General features: G+C 43.9%; 2 protein-coding genes across 3 annotated transcripts in view; one reads left to right on the forward strand and one right to left on the reverse strand.

The window, feature by feature from the left end:
* Window positions 1-7994: 7994 nt before the first annotated feature.
* Window positions 7995-16295, reverse strand: DNAJC25 (DnaJ heat shock protein family (Hsp40) member C25). Its single transcript, XM_036402859.2, has 4 exons — window positions 15533-16295; window positions 14398-14550; window positions 11978-12448; window positions 7995-9042 (listed from the first exon to the last, which is right to left on the reverse strand). Exons 1-4 carry the CDS (start codon window positions 15860-15862, stop codon window positions 8920-8922), a joined length of 1077 nt encoding a protein of 358 aa, XP_036258752.2. The 5' UTR covers window positions 15863-16295; the 3' UTR covers window positions 7995-8919.
* A 2455-nt stretch (window positions 16296-18750) lies between these two features.
* Window positions 18751-25040, forward strand: part of ECPAS (Ecm29 proteasome adaptor and scaffold) — a 58770-nt gene continuing 52480 nt past the window's right edge. Inside the window, exon 1 of one of the 2 annotated variants that reach the window (XM_036402711.2) lies at window positions 18751-18812. In XM_036402711.2, coding sequence (XP_036258604.1) covers window positions 18791-18812 — 22 coding nt within the window. In that variant the 5' untranslated portion in view covers window positions 18751-18790. Of the gene's footprint in view, window positions 18813-19109; window positions 19179-25040 lie in introns of those variants that run through there. The other variant, XM_036402710.2, reaches the window with a different exon arrangement.

The raw sequence follows: 25040 nt of genomic DNA on the forward strand, positions 1-25040 counted from the left end.
ATTGTGTTTTGGAGGATGAAGCAGCACTACACCAAAGCTGTGGTCTCTCACTTCATACACATCTTTGCAGTGTCCCTAAGATTGCTTCATAAAAGCAAGCACAGCTTTTTCTGCATACCTTCTTTAACAAGTTTTAGACTTTAATTGATAATTAGATGCAAAATTAATTAAGTTCATTGCTTCTCTACATTTAACAGAGATTAAGGAACAATCCAGACGTTCCTCTTCAATTTTACTACTGTGTACAGAGATTCAGCATAATATTTTATCATGCTGTTCTGGCATCAGCTGTGATAGAGTTAATTTCTTCTCAGTAGCTGTTACGGTCTTGTGTTTTGGATGAGAATGGTGTTGATAACATACTGATGTTTTGGGTTTTGCTAAGTCCTGTTTATCCAAAGACAAGAATTTTTTATTCCCTCCTTTCCTCGTGCTCTCCCAAACTAGGAGGGAGCATAGCAGGGACAGGTGACCATAACTGACCAAAGGGATATTCCACACCATAGAATGTCATGCCCAGTACCTAAACTGGGGGGAGTCACCAATCTGGGTTTGAGAAGGGGAGTCTGGCATCAGCCAGCAAGTGGTGAACAAAAAATTGCATTGTACATCACTTGCTTTTTTTCCCTTTTTGTTATCATTGTTATATTATTTTACTTTAATTATTAAATTGTTCTTATTTCAACATACAAATTTTAATTCAGCTCTCCTTCCCACCTCCCCAAACTGTCCAGCTTTTGGGCAGACCTCTGGGTATGGTTCTCAGTTATTTATTTGACCTTAAAAAAGACTTGAACCATTTGCAACAACATGCTGGCTCCCAATAAGAAGACCAATTGGGTTTCAAAGGTAGTCAAAGGATATTCAAAATCTTAAAAATTCTTGACTACTGTAATCAGCCTGGAGGGCAAGGAAGGAAAAAAGGAGAGGGACAAAAAATAGGAAGGTGTTTCTCCCATAGGTTGTTCCTCTGAGGAAAAAATTACAAAGATTATGAATTGTTCACAGTAAAGAACGCCCAAAGCACAGATGTTCCTGCAATACTGAGTACATATACCTGATTGGTGTCCTGGCCAGCAGCACCGTCATATCATAGTCCCACCCTACAAAATACACCACAGAGAACAAGTACTGCAAGTAAAGTATCACTAGTACAATACAGACAAAATGTCACAAATATGAGACTAAGTCCACATTGTAGCTAGCAACTGTTAAAGTACTACAATGAATGTTTATAACAATTTTCTTTTAACATACTTTCAGACCTGCCCTTATATCAGCCTTTTGGGTCCATGATCAGGTGCCAAAAAGACTGTTGTGCTTTAAGGCCAGATGGAAATTAAGCACAAAGCAACCACTTGCTCAACTCCACCCTCTCTACCTCCAATCCAGTGCAATGGGGAGAACGATCAGAGTCAAATTCATAGGTTGTGATAAGAACAGTTTAATAATTGAAAATACAATAAAATACAAAAATAAAAATTAAAAACATAAAAATTAAAAATAGAAGAAGAAGAAGAAGAAGAAGAAGAAGAAGAAGAAGAAGAAGAAGAAGAAGAAGAAGAAAACAAACAAGTGATCTACAATGCAATTGCTCACCACCTGCTGACTGATATAAGACTCCTCCTCCCCAAGCCCAGAGCAGCTGCCATTTCAAGTAACTCTCCCCACTTCATATACCAGGCATTATGTTCTCTGATGTGGAATATCCATTTGGCCATTTCAGGCCACTTGTCCCGGCTATGCTCCCTCCCAGCTTGTTTTGTTTTTTTTTCTGGCAGAGCATGAAATATGGAGGGGGAAAAAAGTCCTTGGCTTTGGATAAGCACAATTTAGCAAAAAGCAAAACATCACTGTGTTATCAACACCATTCTCATTCTCAATCCAAAACACAGCAGTGTAACAGCTACTGAGAAGAAATTAACTCTGCCCTAGCTGTTTCCTGAACAGCTGAATAGTTTGGAGTGACAGGGTGTGTGGGGTTTTTTGAGAAAGTACATAGGGCAGTGGGCAACTTCAAGATGTTTGCATCTTATACCTGAGCAAGTACAGAATCCAGAAACTAGTAAACTACTTTTTAAAAGTGTGCTGTCACCGTCGCAGCCCAAAAAGAACCCAAATCACTGCAACATGTTGTGGCCTGGCCCAGGCTTATTGAGCCACGGTCAACACTGCTCAGTAGTCTCCGGGGGAAAAGAAGGTCTCTGTCAGTGAGATGAAAACAGACCATGCAGCTGATCCAGCTACTGTGAGACACTGCAGCTCTCCAACCCCAGCAAGAGGAACTGCCACTGAAACCATTGAAACAGAATCTACAGGTACCAATGTCAGTTACCCCTGTACAAAAGTGGAAGAATTGTACATGAAAGTCAGCCTTTAAAAAACCTTTAGCAAAAACAGTCAAGGAGGACAGGAAGAATAAAGAGGACAAAGAAGCAGCACTGTCAGAAGGGTGAAATACAGAGCCATCATCAAGGCTGTCACAGGAACTGGAAGAGGAGGCAGAAGAGACAGCCACAACTTGATCCCTTTCCCGGAGTGAGCTGCAGGAGATATGTGAATATTCAGTCATTGTCCAGGTGCCTGTATAATCACCTGGCTGCTCCAGTGCTGGGACAACAGAGCCAACAGTGTGGCTTCAAGAGAGAAAGGAAAGCAGGGAGCTGGGACCATTTGCTGAGAAACCGGGCATTGACAAAGCAATGGGAAAAAAGACACAAGTCCTTTGTCTGTGGACATGACTCTTATCAAGTGTGAGGGCAAGGTATCCCTATAAAGAAGATATTCCATGAAACTTAAGCAAATGGGCTCCAATAGAGAAAGGTATTAAATACCTGAGGGAATTAGCCATATGAGAAGTGATATATTTTGACACAGATGATGTGCAGCTCACCCAGGTCCAGATGATGTCTTATGTCCACAGTTCATGGTGGGAATTTCTACAGAGTGCACCAACAGCACATGCCAACCCCTTGTCAACAATAGTTTGGAAAGATGATGTACAACAAACAGTGGGTGATTTTCCACATCCAGGATTACAAAGACAGTATTCCTTCCCCCATCACTGTAGCTGTGGAAAGGCTATCAGATAAACTGGTAGATAAACTGACTCAGGATTTTCAGGATTTTAGAGGGAATATGTCCTGCTCCTCACCCATAGGGGCCCCTATTTCTACGACTGACAGCAGGTGTCCTCTTGCTCAAGAAAGAGGATATAAAAGGTACACACCTCAGGGTACTCCGTGGTTTTTATCAGCAGGACAATAGAGAGGATAAGAGGAAGTGGGATGAACAATCCACCTTGCTCCTAGATGCACAGGTGCAGGAATTGAAGGGGAAAACAAGCACAGTGCATTTTTTTTCCAGAGAGGTTGCTGCTCTAGTCTCCAGCAGACAGTTTTCCAGGCAGAATGAAGGTCTGGTCATATTACTGGCCCTGTGGAGAGAAGTTTTAGTCCATTTCTACAAGATGTTAGTGGGGAACTTTCAGATCAGTATTAGAGGGGCCCTGCCTCTTAGCCAGGTAGAGAGGGATGACTGGGTTTACTGGACTGCGTGGATTCAATGGCCTGGCACAGCAGCCCCACAGGATTAGAGGCTTTGCTAGATACTGATGCACATTGTACCCTAATGCCATCAAGCTATACAGGGACAGAATCCAGTTGTATCTCTGGAGTGACAGCTAACTCTGTTGGAGGCTGTGATTTGTCCAACTGGGAATTAGAGGCAAAAGCACCCCAGTGTGCCTGGACTGGAGGGTCCATGCATCCTTGGCAGAGACTGTGCCAGGAGATGATATTTCAGAGATCCAAGAGGGTATTGGTGGGCTTTTGGTATAACTTCTCCAGAGACAGAGGAAATTAAACAGTGGTCTACCTTGCCTGGTCTCTCAGAGGAGTCTCCTGTTGTGGGGTTGCTGAAGAACAGCAGGTGCCAGCCACCAACCACAATGGTGCATGGGAGGTAATAAGGCTCCAATGGAGACTCTGCAATTCCTAGCCATGAGGTGGTTTGCTGGCTGGAGAGCCAAGGAGTGATCAGCAGGACCTGCTTACCCCTTAACAGCCCCATATGGCAACTGTGAAAGTCTAATGGGGAGGGAGACTAAGAGTAGATTATCATGGCCTGAGTGAATGCTGCCTCTGAGTGCTGCCACACCCAACATTTGGAGCTTCAATACGAACACCAGTCAAAGGCAGCCAAGTGGTGCCACCACTGACATTGCTGATGTGATTTCTCAATCCCTCTGGCAGCAGAGAGCAGGCCTCAGTTTGTTTTCACTTGGAGGGATGTCCAGTAGACCTGAAACTGACTGTGCCAGGGATGGAAACACTGCCCTATCTGCCATGGACTGATCCAGACTGCCCTGGAACAGGATAAAGCAGCACACCTGGAATATATTGATGATATCTTTGTTTGGAGGAATAGTGTAGGAGAGATTTTTGAGAAAGGAAAGAAAATCCAAATCCTTCTAAAGTCCATATTTTCCATGAAACAGGGTAAGGTAAAGGGACCTGCATAGGACATGCAATTTTTAGGAATAAAATGGCAAGATGGACATCGCCAGATCCTAATGGACATTACTAATAGGATAACAGTGATGTGCCCACCAACTACCTAGAAATAAACACTAGCTCTTAGGCACTGTGGGATTTTGGAGAATGAACATTTTAAATTAGTCTGATTGTAATCTCCCTCTAGCAGGTGACACAGAAGAAGAATGATTTTGAATGGGGCCTTGGGCAGCAAGAAGCCTTTGAATAAATCAAACGGGAGATAATTCATGGTGTGTCTCTTGGGCCAGTCTGAATAGGGCAAGATGTAAAAAATGTGCCTTATACTGAAGCTGAAGAGAATGGTTCTTCCTGGAGCCTCTGACAGAAAGCACCAGGTGAGGCTCAAGGTTGAACCCTAGGTTTTTGGAATTGGGCATGCAGAGGATCTGAGGCCTATTATACTCCAACTGAAAAGGAAATACAAGGCAGCTTATGGTGTGCAAGCCACTTTGGAGGTGATTGGTACTGAAGCACAGCTCCTCCTGGTACGCTGGTTGTACAGTGGGCTGGATATTCAAAGGGGGGATCTCCTCTACACACCATGCAACCAATGCTATGTGGAGTAAGTGGGTTGCAGTGGTTGCACAATGAGCTTGGATAGGAAACCTCATCATCCAGGAATCTTAGAAAGGATCATGGACTGACCAGAAGGCAAATATATGGGAATGTCACCAGAAGAAAAGGTAATATGTGCTGGAGAGGCTCCACTATGTAATACATTATCAGAAAGGAAGGAGCAATATGCCTATTTTATTTTGGTCCTTGCTGTCCTTGTGGGAAAGCACCAGGGATGGAAAGTGGCTGTATGGAGTCCCCCACAACAAGTTGCAGAAACTGCTGAAGGAGAAGGTGAATCAAGTCAGTTTGCAGAGTTGAAAGCTGTCTAGCTGGCCTTAGACATGGCTGAATAAGAGAAATGGCCAATGCTTTATACTGATTCACAGGCAGTGACAAACGCTCTGTGGGGGCGGTTGCAGTAATGGAAGCAGAATAATTGGCAGTGTAGGGGTAAACCCATCTGAGCTTCTGCATGGTGGCAAGATATTGCTGCCTGGAAGGAGAGCCTGGTTGTGAAGGTGTACCATGTAGCCAAGCGCTGGGCCACTGAAGAACATCAGAATAACCAGCAGGTAGATCAGGCTTCCAGGACTCAGGAGCCTCAGGTGGACCTGGACTGGCAATTCAAGGGTAAATTATTTCTAGCTTGGTTGGCCCATGACACCTTGGGACACCAAGGAAGAGATGCAACATAGAGATGGGTTTGGGATTGAGAGGTGGACTTGACCAAGGACACAGGTTATCCATGAATGTGAAGCATGAGCTGCCAAAAAGCAGGCCAGGTGGGTAAAGCCTCTTTGGTATGGAGGATGATGCCTGAAGTATAAATATGGGGGGCCTGGCAGATTGACCATATCATAGCCCCCTAAGTCTGTGGTGGCGAGTGCCATGTGCTTACAGTGGTGGAAGCAGCTGCTGGATGTCTGGAGTAAGTGTCCTGTGCCTCATGCCACTACCTGGAACACCATCCTGTGCCTGAATAAGCAAGTCCTGTGGCAAAATGGCACCCCAGAAAGATCTGAATCAGACAGTGGAACTTCCTTCCTAAACGTCCTCATGTGGGCCAAAGAACGTGGCATTGAGTGGATGTATCATTCCCTAGCATGCACCAGCCTCTGGAAAGAATGAATTATGTAATGGACTGTTAAAGATACACCGAGAACAATGAGTGGTGGGACATTCAAATGTTGGGATACACATTTAGCAAAGGTCACCTGGTTAGATACCAGAGGATCTGCCAGCCAGGGTGGCCCTGCCCAAAGTTTTTTGTGGTATAGAAGGGGATAAATTTCCTGCAGCGCATACTAAAAACATGCTGGGGAAAACAGTCTGGGTTATTCCTGCCCCAGGCAAAGGCAAACCCATCTGTGGGATTGCTTTTGCTCAAGGATCCAGGTACACTTGGTGGGTAATGTTGGAGGATGGGGAAGTCCTGTGTGTGCCTCAAGACAATTTGATTTTAGGTGAACATAGCCAATGAGTTAAATTGTATGATGTTTGTCACTATGCAACACTCTATTACACATGCAGCTATTATTACCACTTCTACACACAGAAGTGGTAATAATAGCTGCATGTGTATCACCTCACAGAGCACCTCATAGCATCAATCCTAATCACAACTGTTCTGGGGATCTGAGCCTGACTTCCCTCTGATCTTCACGCTCACAAAAATGAACTTAGATAAAACCACCAACTGCAGGAGTACCGGGGTCAGAACTGGCTCAAATGTGCAGCATACAACAAACCAACACCTCAGTTCATCTTTTCTGCTTGAAAGATTCTTAACCAAGGATGAAGGCCAAAATCATGGATTAAATGAATTCAATTAACTTTTTTTTTTTAAATGTGTGTATGTTTTATGAACACTTAACAGAGTGTTCCATTGACTAAGAGAATAATGTTTGTGTATCTAGCAAAACAGATAAATAGGAAAGGTGATGGGATATTGGGGAGTGTGAAATTTGAGATAACACAGATGATATGGAATAAGCAATGGGCATGGTCCTGATTACAGCTAGGGTAATTTCTTCTCAGTAGCTGATACAGTGCTGTGTTTTGGATTCAGAATGAAAATGGTGTTGATAACACAGTGATATTTGGGTTTTGCTAAGTTGTGTTTATCCAAAGTCAAGGACTTTTTCTCTTCTTGTCTCATGCTCTGCCAGTGAGAAGATACAAAAAAAAAACAAACCCAAAAACCAAACTGGGAGGGAGCATAGCTGGGACAAATGACCTAAACTGACCAAACGGATATTCCACACCAGAGAACAAGAAGTCTGGTATTTAAACTGGGGGGTTACCCAGAAGGCCTGTGGATCTGGGTACAGAAAGGGCTGTCTGGCATCTCAGTGGCTGGTGAGCAATTGCATCCTGCATCACTTGTTTATTATTTCCCATTATTATTGTATTTTACTGTATTTTCAATTATTAAACTGTTCTTATCTCAACATACAAGTTTTACTTTGACTCTTGTCCCCATTCTACAAGGGCAGGGGGCAAAGAGAGGGAAGTTGAACAAGCGGCTATGAGGTGTTTCATCTCCAGCTGGGCATAAAACTACAACACATGTTTTTGAATATGTTATTTTAAACAGAAAACTGAAACTACATTTCAAAAATGTGCAAAAGGTCAGGAGCAGCAAGTTCAAAACCTGTGCTCCTGGAACCAATCTCCACAGAAGGCAGCTAACAAGGCACTATTTTCAGCAGTTTCCTTCTAAGGAACTCACTTTTACAAGTGTGAGGACAGGAGAGAGACTATGCTCCCATCTTTCCTTCCCCAGTAAAATTACTGAAGAGGAATAAGGTAGCAGAATCCCTTTTACCAGCAAATCACAGAAACTCTCTGACCTGGGTTGTTACAGAGCAAACCACAGACTGCTTTTATGCATTATTTATTCTAAGTACTCAGAGGTCTGATCAGAAGAGATAAATGTAATGAATACTTAAGATTTAGAATTTTAAACTAATTAAGTCTGCATATATAAACTTTTATTTACATAAGGCATCAAAACTGCCCTTTTTAACAAAAGGGTCATTTTTCCCTTTAACCAATACTTAGGTGAAAGAAATGTCACATTTAATAAACTAATATTCACTGGTATACTTGTTCTGAACAAGCAGGTATAATCCAATGTACAAGATGAAAAACCACAAAATATCCAAGCATACTGTTTCATTAATTACTCTGTAGAACAAAGAATTAAGGCTTGTTTGCATCACAATGATGATCAATCATGCATCATTTATTCCCACAAAGAATAAAATCCATTTCCAAGTGAAGCAGGAATAGCAGTAGTCTTGTATAATCCCCATATTGTTTACATGAAAACCAACCAATTTGGCATCTTAGAAATTAGATTGAAAAGTAGGGGGAAAGAGAGGAAAACAGAAAATGGCCCTTACTTCAGAATCTTTTATAAGCATTTTCAGTTTCCATTTGCAGAAACCCTTCAGCTTAAAGAGGAAAACTGGGACTTGTCAAGGTTTGAACTAAAAACATTTTCAGAAAGACTAGAGTTATGGGTTCATTGATGAATATGAAGTATCTAGCAAAAATACATTGTTTGGAATAATGAATTCCACACTGATATCCCCAAGTAAATGGCATATATATATTAGGCTGAGCCTGTTTTAATAGGTCTGATTTATAAAAATGGTAAACCTGTATTATGCTTCTGCCTGATGTAATAGTTCCTGAGTTTTAGATCACTGCTAAGCCACAGCAGACAAAACTCTGAACGATGTAATGAAAAGTTTTGCAAATCACTTTCAGCAATAGCACACATTTTGTTCAGCAACCTTCAATCATCAATGAAAGTCAGCCTTCCAGGTCCTTCATTCTTCATCCACCGCCGGTACCTTTTCCATCGAGGATCCATGGCCATCTTCTTCTTTAACTCCTCCTCTTGTTCTCGTTTATACACCTGGTAAGACAGAGAGAAGCTTTTAATAAGGATGAAGAAACAGCTTAACCAAGCCTCATTGGGGTCGAAGTGTTTATTCTTCAATTGTTTGCCAGCCTATTTTTCTTACAAAAGACTGGATTGCAGTGCAGAAGCAGATCCTGACCAACACGAAGTGTTGGAGCACCTGCAGCCCAAGAGCCTACTACTTACTGCCCAAGATGCTTTGTGTTTTTGCTGAGAGCACAACAACCTTCCTGAAAGCTCCAAAACATTTCTTTGCTAGAGAAGTAGATGCTCAATGAATTCAACAAAATACACACTAAGCAACTGCTCATGTTCTGAAAAGCTAACCTCACGAGTCCCCTTCAGCACACACTGTTCAATGCAGCTGTTCAGCTCCTCACTTTTAGCTGTTCTCCCTTTTCAAAGTAATCATCCAACAGAATACCACTGTGGAACTTTTTCTTCCCAAGTAAGGTTCTCAACAAAGTTGAGAGTATCTCAAATATCTCTGCATCCAGTATTTACAGTACAAAAAGATAAACAATTATATTCTGTCAAGAAATATTCCCTCACTGCAATGGAATCAACAGTTATCAGCAAAGTCAATAATCTGAAAAAAAAATAAAAGACACAAAAATGCAACAGTATCTGCATTTTTATTCTGGAAGGCAGTTTATGTAGATGCAGCCAGCATAAATCTCAAAACCATCCATGATTTTATCATCTCAGTGTCACATGACTTAGTCTGACTCAAAGGCCTATTAAATTTAGGGTTCCACTATACAAACAAGATTTTAAAAATATATTATAGATGGCTACATGAATACACAAGCTCAATGCTCAGTGATCATAAAGGTTTTAAGAATCATTAGGAAACAGTAAAAATATTGTGGAGGCCTGTGTATTGAATTCCTGGTCTTTCCCATCCTAAAACACCAGAAAACCGAACAATATGTAGATAGACATCTCCAGTGATGAAGGAACAGACAAGCTTTTGGGGAGAAACATGACAGCAATATTTTTCAGCCTAGAAAATACATTGCTACATTTCAAGTAAGGATATGGCAGTGGTACACAAAAGCACAGCTAGCACAAGAACAGAATAAAGCATGATCATTCTCCATTTCCAGTAATACTGGAATGAGCAGGAGGTCCAGGTGGCTTCAAAAATCCTCTTCTACCACCTTCTACAAGTATTGATCAACTCATGACCAGATGGCACAGCAGAGACTGAAAACTTCAATGCATACAACTGACCAGGTAAAACCTACTAAAGCAATTACCTACAAAGACACCATTTCCTTTTCAGAAAGTTACAAAGCGCAAAGTATGTTGGATAACTATTACTATAGAGGTGCAGTTGTCATGTATTTGTCAGGGAAAATGAACTGCTGGCCACCACAGGAGAGAAGCGTGAGCTACAAAGACTTCACCTGTGGCAAATACAGCTCTTTCACATTCAGTGACCAAAACATCCTTAGTTAAAAACTGCATGGATGAGAAACCAGGGCAGTTTTTCTCTACTACAGGACATCCATCCAATCTTTTTCCATATTAATATCTGCTTTAACTAGCAGCATTACTCAGTCTTTGGACTTCCAGACTCTTTCTTCAAAAGCAGGCAGGGTTAAGTTATCTACAAACTTGAAGAGGAAAATGATAAAATAGTTGTTAATGTAAGGAAAGGATTAGCTGCCAGGTATGCATATGTGCTCAGTTAGGATGGGTTCGCGAGAAAACACTCTTTGGTGTCCTGCCATCATCCCATCTCTTTTCTCAGTGTATGCAGAACTGCAGCACCAACTCTTTTTCCCCTGAAGCAGACTAAGTTCACATTCTCATGTTTTTCTTCAGAAACCACTCATCCAAATGGCTCACAGATGCACCTCTGTGGAATAACAGTGTTTTGTCAATGCCCCAGCATCCCAGATAATTCTCGACTGCAGATCCCATGCTGTGGCTCATGTTCTTTCTCTGCTCTCACACAATTTTTAAAAATTGTATAGTAACTATCTACTATTGACTATTAATTTAATGACTATCCACGGCAAGAGCAGAAGTTGTGCCTAATGGTGGTTTTTATGGCATCCCTACTTGAACAGGTATACAGCACTGTAAGAACAGTCTATGACTCAGCACAGGTCAAAGCACTATCAAAGGACAGATGGGAAAACCAAACCAAAACAACAACAACCAACCAATCAAAACAGTCGGAGTTAGAAATTAACAGCTTAGAAGACTTATAAATAGGAGTTTCAGACAATCTGGGTAATTCTTATTAAAAATTATTACTGTTTGGAGAACAGACAGCAGTCTTCAACCTACCATAATAGCACACTGTTATTACTGCGCTGGGACTGCTGGATAACCAACATTAGTTTTTCCACCAGGGCTACTGATAAATAACATAGAGAAGAGAGATCTTCAGTTTCCCTGAAGCTGCTGGACAGACCTTAAAGACTAATTACCAAAAAAAGGTAAAGGTATGTAAAAGTAGCTGGAACCAGTGGATGAACTAATAAGGAAGTAATAAGGAACTAATAAGATAATAAGGAAAACAGTGGCGTTTTTGCATGTAATAAGAAGCAACAGCACACGCTGGAAAAAAAAGTTCAAGGAAAGGACACCTGTAACATTGAAGCACTCAGTCAATACAAGACCCCTTCAGACAAGCCTCCAGAACCATAAAAGGACTTCCAGCAGGACTCAGATGCATGCAAATTAGCTCTAGGAAAAGTGATGTTTATGTATAAGCTAGGAAGTATATTGTAATGAGTATGTATGATCATGATGGAATAAATACCCTACTGTAAAGTTTCACGACACACATTTGATTAGAGGATATATGCTTAGGGTGTGTCCAGTGCTGTAATAAAGAATGCCTGCTTTCTAATACTTCAAGTTGTGTTAGAAAGTTTATTTCCTGGCCAATTTCAGTATTGCTACCCACCTCATAGTTTTCTCGTATCCAAAGCTGTCGTTCAAGAAAGGTCTCTTTTTGATGATCTTCCAGGCTGTCAAACTGAGACTGAGACATTTTCATGTACCTTCGTATGATATACAACTTCTCTTCCACACCATACTCTTGCCCTTTAATAGTGAAACAATAAATCCACCAACAGTACCAAACTATGTATTTGCACCAGTAAAAAGGAGCGAGAAGGATCTGAAATAGGAGGATATCGTATATTTTGGGCTTCTGATAACCACCCTTTATATCTATTTTATTTTTAATAATGTCTTTGATAATTTCTTCCTCCTCTTCCCGAATTTCTTCTTTAGACCGCCTGTTCTTGCCTTTTTCTTTAGTCTTGTTGAGTAAACCTTGTTGCCTGGCAATCTCAGTAGCTTGTATACGGTATTTTGGCACAGATGCTAAGTAGTTGATAGCTTCATTGTAACTACTCCACCAGCTGAAGAACTGTAATTTAAGAACAGCAAATGTAAAAACCATGTTTTAATAGACACATTCCTATCTGGGGGTTTGCGAGGAAAAGAAATAAGTAATGCTGTCACACACTTCTAACCACAGTTACATTACAGTAAGGGTAAAAAGTGAAGCTAACAGTACTTCCGTGGTGTCACAGAAGCTATCCCTCCAGACTGAGTGAAGCACCTGGAAAATGGATGAATACAAGTGTATCTCACAGCAATTTGTGATGACAAGGAAGGCCAAGCACACACTGCTCTGAACAGTTTTGTTCCTGAGTAGATGTCAATCTCCTGCAAGTTAATACCAGGCTGTGCCAGCCATTCTCAGAAGCCCCTCTTCTTAGATTTATAAATATAGGAGCTAGTATATGAATATTTAAGTATAAAATTGTTACCCAGTAACAATTTAAACTGTTTAATTTAACTGTTGAAAACAGTTCACTGAACATCGACTAAGTACGTGACAATCTCATTAGTCTGGCAGTGTCCACTTTACAAGACTCAACATACCTCTCTGATCTCCAGCTGCCCTCTGGATTTCAAGGGAGTGGGGGAAAAAAGCCCCCAGACAACAAACCAGAAATTTACTGCCTGGATGAACACAGAATCATAGAGCATCCTGAACTGGAAGAGACCCACAAGGATCACCAAGTCCAACTTCTAGCCCTGTGCAGCACAACCCTGAGAATGCTTCCTTCTGAAGACAGAAGAAGCACAAAGACTAGCTGAGAGCTGATGTTATTCCCCTCTAGTGTCTTGTAAATGACCTGACATGAGGCACAGAAAACACGGAAGAAACTAGATAGGCAAAGAGGGAAAAAGTTAGCAGCTCACTTTCATTCTTGGGACATCCAAGCATGTCTCACTGATGCAACTTTTTTAACCATGACGCATTTCACACTGTTTACCAAGACCAAGCGCAGACATAAACCCATTATTACAACCTTAGCAAAGGCAAAGGAGCAGAAACAACAGAAAGCAAGATGGGCAAACCAGTTTACATAGATGCTTACACAGAATTTGGAAGCATTTTGCAGTTGGGACTCCAGGAAAGTGAAGTGTCTGCATTTACAGACAAGAAATAAGATGTGAAATGAAACATTGCTGCTACTAAATCTGAAGATAAATTAGGTATCTGGCTGAATATGCCATTAGAATTTATTATTCCAAGTTCTCAAATTCTGATCAACATACTTTTTATTCTAACTTCCAATATCCTACTAAACATTGAGCAACCTGCACCACAGCATAAGCTGTATCTTCATCTCTTAAACTTCTTGGGTATTTTTAATGATGTTTTGAACCAGTGATTTTAAAGATTCTAAAGAGAAGTTATGCACTTTTGTTCTCTTGTCAGCAACAACACAAGCTTTTTCACCTAAAACACAGGAGGTTTTCTTGGCCTTGGATCTACCACCTTCAGAGTAAACTCTGCTGAACTGAATTTGCTTCTCTCCTGACTTCATCAATGTGGTGTTTAAAATACACCACAATGTGAGATTCACTCAAGTTTAGTAAACTCCTGATATACAGTTCTATCATCTGAATTGAGTCTTGAATTCAGTTTGCTAGTCTGTTTTTTTTTTTTAAATTTACTTATGCATCTTGACAAACTGACACACGTTACTTGGGGCACTCGTCCTGCATGAGCTACTCTGAGCCTGCCAGGAAGAACTGAGTAAATTCTTCAGAAAAGATGCACCTTGTCTCAACAAAATTAATTTCTACCTTTGTTCAAGGTACCAAGGGCAGTCAAAAATCTGCTAAGTACCTCCTGACTTCAGGATTTTTATGGACACCACACAGACCTGAACCACAGCACAGAGGAACAGGTCCTCACTGACACTTGTTATTAAATGGCACATTATGAGAACTGCCACTAATTCTCTTCTTGTTCAGAAACTCAGAGAGCAGTAGGATGTAAAGGTGAAATTTTACCTGAAACACGGAGATGGCACACACTGTAACTAGGATCACTATTGTAACATCTACTTTAGGTGCCAATCTCCTGCGGTAGTAGTGGTAGTAATGCCTGTAATACTCTTCAGGATGATCCAGCATGTAGTCATAATCTTTACGTGTTTCTTCATCCTGCAGGATGACATGAAAAACTCATTCAGGTTTAAATTCCCGTTTTCACTTGCTCTATTGTACATGTGTTTTACACCTCATTAAGGACCATGCTGCTGTAAAACTGGCAGCAGCCCAAGGGAGTATGAAACATAGAGGAAATTCGTTGTTTTCTCATATTCTCTATTAATTTGTTCTCACACTTATCTGCCCATGCACATATGATATGTTTAGTCATAAAATGAATAAGCTGGCACTGTGCAAAGCCATTTAAAACTAGAAAACAGACAAGCAACTAAAATCCACAGTGTAAGTTGTTTAACTTCAGAATGGGAAGTCCAGCTGGACTGGAGTTAATAAGTATTGCTCAGGAAAAGATTTTCAGATGAAGAACCTATTAGGAAATTGTTTTACAAAACTTAAAGGAATTAGTTTTCAGGGCTATGGAAACTGTCCAATGGAAGGCCAATTCAAAACCTCATTGTTCTCATGTCTTCTGAGTTTTTCATCATTTTCCTCCACGTAATTGCAGAATGGGAAATATAATTTTGCCAGGCTCAACTGAATTCCTTTCAAGCTCTGTCCCTCCCTTCACTCCCCCCCAAAAAAAAAAAAAAAACAACAAAGTTCCCTTTTCTATTCCCTTGTAGCCTTAAAACACTTACACGTCTCCTTCTTCCATTCCTGGGTTCCATCTTTGCCAAGTCACACATGCTTTGCCCTGAGAAGCCTTCCCTTACAGATCCCATATGCTACTCGAGTCACTGCTACTTGCAAAGGTATACCTCCAAGATAAAGCCTAGTCGGTTTGTTATAAATAAATTAAATAAATAAATTTGAAAATAACTCATTCTAGACACAGAAGGTTCTTCAAGAGCACTCCATCCTCCTTCCCGCACTCTCGGGCTGGCTACGGAAGGAGGATTTTTCGGGGTGTTTCTCCTCCCCTCCCTGACTGCTTACCGGAGCGGCTCCGGCCGCGGCGGCGGTCCCGCTCTCTCACCTTGAGGGTCTCGTAGGCGGCGGCGATGAGCAGGAACTTCTCGTGCGCCGCCTGCGCCCCGCTGCCCTCGCCGCCCGCGGGCTCCCCGCGGTAGCGGTCGGGGTGGTACTGCCGGGCGAGCTGCCGGTAGGCGCGGGCGATCTCCGCCTTGCTGGCCTGCCGGCTGACGCCCAGCACCTCGTAGCAGACTCGGCGGCCGCAGTAGAGGCGGTCGGTGAGGCCCCGAGCCGGCCGCGGCAGCAGCGCCGCGCACAGGCATAGACACAGCGCCCACCGCCCGCCCGGACACCACCGCGCCGCCGCCGCGGCCGCCGCCGCCGCCATCGCCATTGCTCCGCCGCCGGGGCCGGGCCGGGCCGCACTCGGCGCCGTGCGCGCGGCTGGCGGCAGGGCCGGCGCGGGAGGGCGGGGGCGCGACAGGGGGCGGGTCGCGACAGAGCCCGCGCTCGGCGGCGGCGCGGGGAGCGAGGGAGCGGGGCCTGCTCGGGGCGCCGAGCGCTGGGACCGCTCCTTTGTCCCCGATTTCTCACAGGCTGTGCCGGCCCGTTCTTCCAGCCGGCGGTGTGCCCTTGCGTTGCACCCACACCAGCGGAATCCTGGGATGCATTCGGAAGAGCACTGCCAGCGGGTCGATGAGGTGATCCTGCCCCCTGTACTCAGCCCTGGTGAGGCCGTATCTGATCTGCCGTGTTCAACTTCTGAGCTCCACAGCTCAAGAAAAACACAGAGATACTGGAAGGGGTCCAGAGGAGGCCACAAAGCTGATTTGAGATCTGAAGCATCTCCCTCATGAGGAGAGACTGCAGGAGCTGGGCCTGTTCAGTCTGGAGAAGAGACGACTGAGAGGGGATTTCATTAATGTATACAAATATCTCAAAGGCAATGCCAAGAAGATGGTGCCAGACTTTTCAGTGGTTCTCAGAGATAGTATGAGGAGCAAAGGCCATAAATACAAGAAGTTTCACCTCAACATGAGGAAGAACGTTACACTGATAGTGGCAGAGCACTGGGACAGGCTGCTCAGGGAAGTCACAGAGTCTTCCTGTCTAGAGGTATTCAAAACCCACCTGAACACGTTCCTGTGCCACGTGCTTTAGGTGACCTTGGCCGGGGGTTGGAGTGGGTGATCTCCAAAGTTCCCTTCCAACCCTAATGATTCTGTGATTCTTCCAGGGAAGAAACTTTTGAAGTACTTCCTGAGCCTGTGCCTGGTTTAGGCTTGCTCCTGGCAGAAGAGCTCAGGCTCTGACCACCTGTCATGTAGGGTCCAACAAAATTTAACTGGCTCCACATTGGGAACTGCCTGGTGCACCGCCTCCATGGCAAGGAATTGTGGAGAACACTCCTCCTGCTGCTGCTGCCCAAAGACACAATTGATAGGTGACCTCATCTATCTAGAAGTGTCTAGAAGTGTCCTAAGGGAGGGTGACAAGGTTCTACATGGATGTGAAGAAGAATTTCTTTACTGGGCAGGTGACTGCACACTGGAACAGATTGCCCAAAGAGGTTGTGGAGTCTCCCTCACCTGAGAGATTCAAGAACTGCCTGGATGCAATCCTGTGCCATGCCTTCTAGGGTAGCCCTGCCTGAGCAGGGAGGTTGTACCAGATATCCTTCCAGCCTGACCCATTCTGTGATTCTGAGTGATTCTGTATGCACTGCTCCCTGAAATGGTGGCTTTGACAGCTGGTCTGCCACCTGTGATGTCCTGTACCCAAAGACTTCTCCTGGAGAGGAGGATTGTATCTCTGCTGTGGTGTAACCAGCAGGAACATCACCTCAGTGTTGGACCTTTCTTAGGAAAGCAGATATGGGCATGATGCTGCAAATATTCACCACAAAAATAGTCAGCTCATTAGAGAGCATGTGCTGTTCTTAAAGCTAGAAATGAGTGTGCTTCCCATGTGGCTGGTTTCCTCCTCTGCCTGTCTCCTTTCTGCAAAAATAAATGCTTATAATTTCCACCAGTTGTGGATGGGTTGCAAAAAAAAAAAAAAAGGCCCACCTCTTTGCATCTCATTACTCATTAGAGCCCAGCCTCTCAGCACCGGAAGCTGTGAGTCAACTCTTCACACCATGACCTTAAAAAATTGTTATGGGTTGACCCTGGGCTAGGTTGCTAGTGCCCATCAAGCTGCTCTATCACTTCCCCTTCTCAGCTGGATGGGAGAGAGAGAATAAGATGGAAAACAGCACATTGGTTGAGATCAAGCAGTTTACTAAAGCAAAAGCGATAATTTATGCACACACAAGCAAAGAGGAGGAAAATAATTTTATTCTTTACTTCCCATCCACAAGCCACATCTGGCCATTTCCTGGGGAGTGGGACTTCAGGATTGTAGAGATTGCTTTGGAATGCAAACACTGTAAAAATGAATGCCCCCTGTTCTTCCTTTCTCCCTCAGCTTTTATATCTGAGCTGACATCAAATGCCATGGGATATGGCTTTGGTCAGTTTGGGTCAGCTGGCCTGGTTGTGTCCCCTCCCAGGATCTTGCCCACCCCCAGCCCCCTTGATGGAGGCAGTGGAATGTTGAAGAGACAGCGCTAATGCTGTGCCAGTGCTGCTCAGCAATAGCCAAAACAGCGGTGTGTTATCAGCACCTTTCCAATTACCAGTGCAAAGTGCAGCAAGGTGAGGGCTGCTGTGGGGGAAATGAACTCCAGCTCAGCCAGAAACATTGCACAGATGAAGCAAAAAATGGTGCACAGAAGCCTTTTTTCCTGACTCGAGAAACAAGCTAGTCCTCTGACACCTGTCGCTTGAAGTCACGTCTGCCTTGCGACTGGCCCTGGAGCTTTCAGGAGGCACCACTGTTTCTCCCCGTGCGCCTGCAGGAAGCAGTGAGGGAGGTGGGAGCGGGCGCCACGCTGTCTGCTTCCAGAGGTACCCCAGCGACGCCTCGGCTGGGGCATGTTGCCAAGGTGCTCCTTACAGAGATCACGAATGACATGGCAGAATTTGGGAGAAAGACGCGGTGTGGTGATCTCTCTGAGTAACCCCAGAACGGCAGGGGAGGAGGTCTAGGGAGCAGCTTTATCCCTTCAGGAAAAGGCTTTGGAATAGCGGCTCGGCAGCGCCGGCTGTGGTGGGGGGGCGTGGCCCTGCCGCTCGGTGGGCGTGGCATTTCCAAGCTGTGGGCGGGGCTCTCCGCCCTGCTTCTAGCGCACCCACGGCCGCGCGGGGGCGCCCTAGGCCGCTCCCGTCCCGTCCCATCCCTGCGCCGCCGTGCCGAGCGCGGAGCCGGCGCGGCCGCCATGGAGGTCAGCGCGGACTCCGGTCAGTGCTGCCCCCGTAAACCTCCTCCTCGGGGCCCGCCGGGCGGGGCGGCGGCGGCGGGGCCGGGCCGTGTACGCGACGGGGGCGGGCGGTGGCCACGGCAGCTCTCTCTAAATATAAACTGGCGGTGACAGACGAGAGGGAGCTTGCTACTGTCGAGGGGAGCTGCCGTGAGCAGAAGGAGGAGGGGGTGGAAGAGGTGGAGAGGGAGGAGAGGGAGGAGGAGGAGAAGAAGAAGAAGAAGAAGAGACGCCGCCGCCGGCCCGGTGCCGGTGCCGGAGAGGGGTGGGAGGTGCGGAGCGTCTCTCGCCGCCTCCCCTCCCTCCCCAGCCGGCAACATGGCCGCGGCCGCCCAGGACGAGCTCAGTAAGTGCTCGCGGCGCAGGGACTCACTGCGGGGGCTGACGGGCGGGCGGGCGGGCGACCCACCCGGAGTTTCCCCGCAGCTTCCCCGCAGCGGGTCTCCTCTGCAGTGGGGCTCGGCCTCCGGCCCGGCCGGGCGGTGACGGGCGCGGGGCCGGACCGGCGGTGGGAGGCCATCTCGGGAAGCGGAAACCGGGAGCAGCGGCACCTCCCGCATCCCCGGCTCCTCCGCGGACACGCCGGCTGCCTGACCTTGCGGGGAGGTGGCGGCGGCTCCTGGCCGGGACGGAGCTTGGGGTCGCCGGGACCACCGGCTCCGGGGGAGCGGCCTCCGCCCACCGCTCCTGTACGGGCACTGGCGGCAGCGCCTCTGCCCGTCGGTACTCTCGCCCTGCGCTGTGCGACTGCCGTCTTTGAACCACGGCAGCGGCGTGAGCACAACGCCGGCTGGCCCGTCCAGGGGCGGGTTCGCCCCGAGTGCTGTGCCGGGCGGTGGGTGCGAGAGCGCATCGCGGCCGCCCCTGCGGCGCTCGGCGCATGACCGGAGGTGCCGCTGCCGCCGGGCATTCGAGACAGCGGAGCTCGGCCCTGCCTTCTTGTCATCTCCAAAACCCTTTCTCAGGGACTCTGGGAAAGCACCCGATCAGCTGCTCTGTGGAGGAGCTTATGGAACTTCAAAAAAAGCGGTTTCTCTTCCCTTGCTTTTCCTGGCCTGACATAAAGATGGTTCTTATCTGTGAGGAGTTAATAGCTAGATAGCATATGACTCAGCCAAATGAGAGGGCCTTTGGTTGCCCTGAAATAGTACTTGGCAGTCGTCAGAGAGAAAGGGCAGAAGAAATACTTTGAGCATATTTGAGCACTATTGGCTTTCAGTACTAAAGAATTTCTGTGTGCTCTTTCTTCATTTGTTATTTATTTTATTCGTTGTTGCTGTTGGTTGTTTGGTTTTGGTTTGCTTTTTTTTTTTTTTTTAATTGTAGCTTCTGTGTAGACAACGTCCTCCTCTTTGTTAGATGTTACTGGAACTAGGCTGAGTGATATGATAATGCTGGCAATATCCCTTGTGTAGCCAAGGTCCCGTGGTGGAGTAGAGAAGAATCTTGATCCTGTACTGATCCTAGAACTGGAGGACCCAAATGCCAAGATATTTTTTCCATTGACACCTGGGATAAATTGATATAAGGACACTGAAAGCTCTTACTGCTGCTGTTATCGAAGAAATTGTGTTGTTAGATTTACAATGCTATCATGATTCCCCTTGGTGAAACCAGTCAGTATGAGATCTCTTCCTTGTGACTCCTTGGTTTTTATCTGTGTGTAATCTAACTTTCCAGGCTCCAGATCTGATCCTGCAAAAAATTAGTCCTCAGCCGTGTGCCTGTTCCTACACAGCCCTTTCTCTTAAGCTGGGCTAAAAAGACAAATATCCCTAGACTGAGATTCACATTAATAATTACATTATGTCATTCAGGTTATTTGACCATGACATCCTTCAAAAATGAGAGAGTTTTATTGGTTGGCTTAGAAATCTTTTCTTTGGGTGGGAGGAGGAATCTATTCTTGGAAATTTCTTTTTGCTTAGTTTGGGTTTTTTGCGGTACGTCTCTGTCGCTGAATAGAAAGTACTGTAATCTTAAATTAAAAATTAATTAAAACTAATGGAAAAAAGAGTAACTTCATGTAGAGAAAGAGAGGGAAGCTAAGCCTCCATATGGGCTTGCTGTCTTTTGATACATTCAAATAGTTAAATTTCAGCATATTTGGAAAGAAATAATTTCTTTTTCAGGACTAGGACGACTAGTCCTGAAATAACAAAAATAATTACCATTAGTTTTAGATTGGAAAACCAAGTTTCCTTGCTTTATATTCACATGGCTGTAGGAAGTTTTCATCTATAGCCCCTGTCAAACATGGAAACTCTGTGTAAATGCTGTGTAAAGGATGCTTCTCATTTTAGAGGACAGGTTGTTTAAAGGCAGCATAAGATATGGCAGTTTAAAAATTAATGCAAAATCAGTAAATTATCCCTAAAGCTACAAGAGTTCAGATGCAAGAAAGGCAAGATAATCTTGAGTAATACTAGTCATCCATTCAAATGGAGAACTTGTGACTGGAATATTGCAAATTGCAACATGGGTTCTGGTGTACTATTCCAGCTTTTACATTTAAAGAAGTGAAAGAATAGAATGGGAAAAAAACCATAATATATCCCTCCTCCAACAGGCCCTCCTAGCCTTTTCCAGTCAAATCTTGTAAAACAACCTGCCTGTTCATACAAGTGCTCCCTTAAGTTTTTTGGTTGTAGGCACACAAGGGGTTACTGGTAGAGACAAGAATAGCACCAGCAAATCCTGACTCACTGTTTGCTGCTATAATCATACTAGTTATATTTTCTCCCAGCGTCTAATAACATTTGAACAAGAATTTGACTCCTATTTTAGTAGTTGAGCAGCAGATGGGAACTTTATTCTTCTGCATGTGGAATAATGAAGAATTGCTTAGTTCTAGAGAGACAAAAGGGTGTGTTAGAGCTTTTGCTTTAGTAAGAACCTGCCCCTAAAACTACCCCTGCCATCAGGAGCTGAAATTGAAATGCTTTTCCTCCCAAAACACTTTATTTGATGTAGGGCCCTTTGGAGAAAATGTGGGGGGATGCTTGTGCATGTAATGCTTCTGCAGTGTTCAGGTAATAGAGGAGGGTCTCAGGGGTTTTTGTCTGATTTACTGAAACCATTGTAGAAATTATTTATTTTGTCGCAGTTCCACCACTCTGTCAAACTGATAGTTCTTTCTCAGGAAAGTGAAGATAAATTCTGACTTCGTGCACAGATTTGCTCTGTTTTGCAGACAGACACTCTTTTTAGTTCCTCAGATGTTTTGTGGTTAACAGTCAAACTATGAAGTACAGCTAGTTTGACATGTCCTAGCCCCAGCAGTTTCTTGAGTCAGTTTTCATAAAAGGAAGGGTGTGTTTTACTTGATACTCCGCTACACAAATGTGCATGCTGAGGGTTCTGTGTGGAATAACTGGTGTGCTGGATGTAATATCTATAAATGCCAGAGGGAACTGATTTGAAATGGTACTGTGCTTGGCTGAACTGAGAGATTTCTGTGATACAAAAATACAGATATACAGTGGCATAGCAAGACTTTTTTTTTCATTTTCTTTTTGGTAATTAAAATAATGAGGGTAAATTCTTTGAATTCTTGGCTCTGTTGAGGTAGCTATTTTACCGTTTGTCCATATTTTTATCCTTTTTCCCTCCTTGTCTTTCTCTCACTTATCTTTGATGAGCTCCATGTCAGTATTTACCAAATGGAAGGAAAGGGCATGTTTTTCCTGAGAGCAGGCTGTGGGGTTTTACTGTTACCTTGGGTGACCACAAGGTCAGTTCTGAAGTAACAAAACTTAAAGTAACGCTGATTCTTTTATGGATAGTATTGCATGATTTGGAAGTTAGTGTCTCATTGTCAATGTAGTTTTTTGTAGAGTTTTTATGCATTATATGTGTTTTGAAAGTGATTCCTTTCTTTTTTGTCTTTGCAAGGTTGTTAAGTGCTGAAACCAGTGTTCCTCCTTATAGTCATAAATGGAGATTGGAAAGAACCAGAAGTGAAACATGCGTTTCCTCACAGATAGGTAGCTACATTGCCATGGTAACTTGGGAATTGCAGATTCCAAATACACCATGTCAGTTTACACAAATTGAACACTGGTGATGGAAATAGAGATACAAAGATATATCTTGTTTTTCTGCTCCTCGTTTCTTTTGCATACAAGGAAAGGAAATGTTTTCTTCATATGCAATGCCTTTTGTTCGGTTCTCCATATTTATCTTTGTCTTCTTGTAAACACCTTTTTTTCCTCAAAAAAGTGCCACAAAAATGGCGTTTTTTGTGAAAGTACTACACAGCAGCATGAAAAGAAGTGATTGTGCCAAAATATGTGAATAACTGTTTCAAATTCTGCATGGACTTAGTTGTATGTCTTAGTTGTATGTATTTTAAAAGTAAATCTACTTAAATCTACTTACCAATTTTTTTACTCAAGCACCTTATTCTTTGTTGTATTGTGTTTTTTAATCCATAGTAAAATGCTAACTGTCATAGCTGTGGCACACATATGATTTTTCTAAGATTGGTTTCCAGCTGCTAAGGCTTTTTGCAAACAGTTTTTGTCCTTTCTGCTCCCCCCCCAGTCCCCCAATCCTCCTTGGTATGTAGTAAAGCAAGTTAGACATCTTGCTTTACTACAAGCAAGTAGTCTAACTACTAATTTTTTACTTATTTTTTACTTATTTTCTACTATCAGATAAGCTCCTAAAATTGCAATAGTGCAGTTTTTCAGTTGGTAGTAGGGGCTGTAAAATCAGATGGAGAAGATTTTAGCTCTGTACTTAAAACTTTGGAAATGCATGACATGGGGACTTGAGACCAGTTGCGAGCAAGCTGTATTGTTTGATGTCTGGTCCATAGAGGTCTTTTTGCTGGCTGTGAAGAGACATTCAGGGAAAGGCACTTTCCTCATGTCAGCCAGGAGGTCTGCAGCACACATGAAGACAGGACACAGCATTTGAGATGCAGATACTTATCTACAATTACTTTTCTGGGCCATTGAGTGTGGTGCTTTAAATCACGAATGTTTATGCTTTCTTGTAATGAATGCTGTCAGCTTGAGAAATGGTCTTAATTGTTAGTAGAATAAAAACCATGGAGGAAATTTTTGATGTACAATACTTGGGAGGTTTTATAGCTCTTTGTTTTCCTGTCCCACTGCTATGGATACAGCCTCCATCAGCAGCATGAGAGAGTACTCTGACAAACTCCTGGCCAGTTTCTTAACTTCATCCAGGTGACCAGTATCCTTGAATTGGCTGAAGAGTCTTGTTATGATTATGGTTAAAGAAGAATATCTGATGACAGTATGAGGGCTTAACTGACTTTGCAGCAGAGGTATGAGCAAAGTAATAGACTTATTTCACAGACAGCTTTTTTCCCTCCTGATTTCTATTATTTTTGCTCTTGATATTATTATTTCCACAATTCTGGTTGTTGCTTGAAATGAGAATAATGGAGAAAACTGGAAGTGGGGCAGGTGCTTGCAATTCAGTGCATTGCTGCATTTCCTGAGAGCACATGCAAAGTGCACTCGGTCAGTTTCTCTCCCTTTGAGAAGGTCCGTCTGTAGTCCAGTGACTACCAACAAATGGCTTTAGAACTAACTTCAGTTGTGTTTCCTTACACTTCTTTTTGATCTGTTGCAATATTGAAGAACATGTTGAGAAAGTTCCTCAGTTGACTTGCTTGAGAATGATGGATCTACAGTGTTCTCCTGGAGTTCTAGGTCCAAGGAGAAAGATTCTGTAGTTTTTATTAATTGTTAGAGTAATTTTAGCTGCTTGATGTGACTTCTGTAGTCCCTTACTGCCTATGTGGTAGTGAGACACCAAGGAGGTTCTTGAATAGGGGGCTCATTGTGAAGGGAGGGACAGGAGGGGTGGGGGAAGGATGACACAAGAAGGAAGGTAAAAAGAAATCAAATATCATGATTTTTTTAAAAATTGAAACATGAGATAAGTGTTATAAAGCCATTGACTAGGTGACAACCTGAGTGGTCTGTGAAATCTGTCTGAAATGAGATTGACTCATATCTTCAGTTTATTGTAGAGATTCTGCAGAGTTTTGGCAGTAGTTTCCTTGACAGTAAAATTTCATCATCCTCTGTCTGTTCAGTTGCCTGTTATATTTGCTCAGCAGAAAATGAAATTTTGGAAGTGGTATGTTTGTGTTTAATCTGCATCTAGCAGAGGAGGAATGATGCTACGAATGCAGGAATAGCACAGGTTTTAAAAATAGGACAGT

This window comes from Molothrus ater, chromosome Z (genome assembly GCF_012460135.2).
Source record: "Molothrus ater isolate BHLD 08-10-18 breed brown headed cowbird chromosome Z, BPBGC_Mater_1.1, whole genome shotgun sequence".
Classification (NCBI taxonomy): Eukaryota; Metazoa; Chordata; class Aves; order Passeriformes; family Icteridae; genus Molothrus; species Molothrus ater.

Excerpts from the sequence above, each read along its gene's own strand:
- DNAJC25 (XM_036402859.2), bottom strand. The coding sequence starts at position 15,862 with ATGGCGATGGCGGCGGCGGCGGCCGCGGCGGCGGCGCGGTGGTGTCCG. Across the intron at positions 14,551-15,532 it reads CCGCCTACGAGACCCTCAAG|GATGAAGAAACACGTAAAGA; the intron begins GTGAGAGAGCGG and ends GTCATCCTGCAG. Across the intron at positions 9,043-11,977 it reads GGATACGAGAAAACTATGAG|GTGTATAAACGAGAACAAGA; the intron begins GTGGGTAGCAAT and ends CTGTCTTACCAG.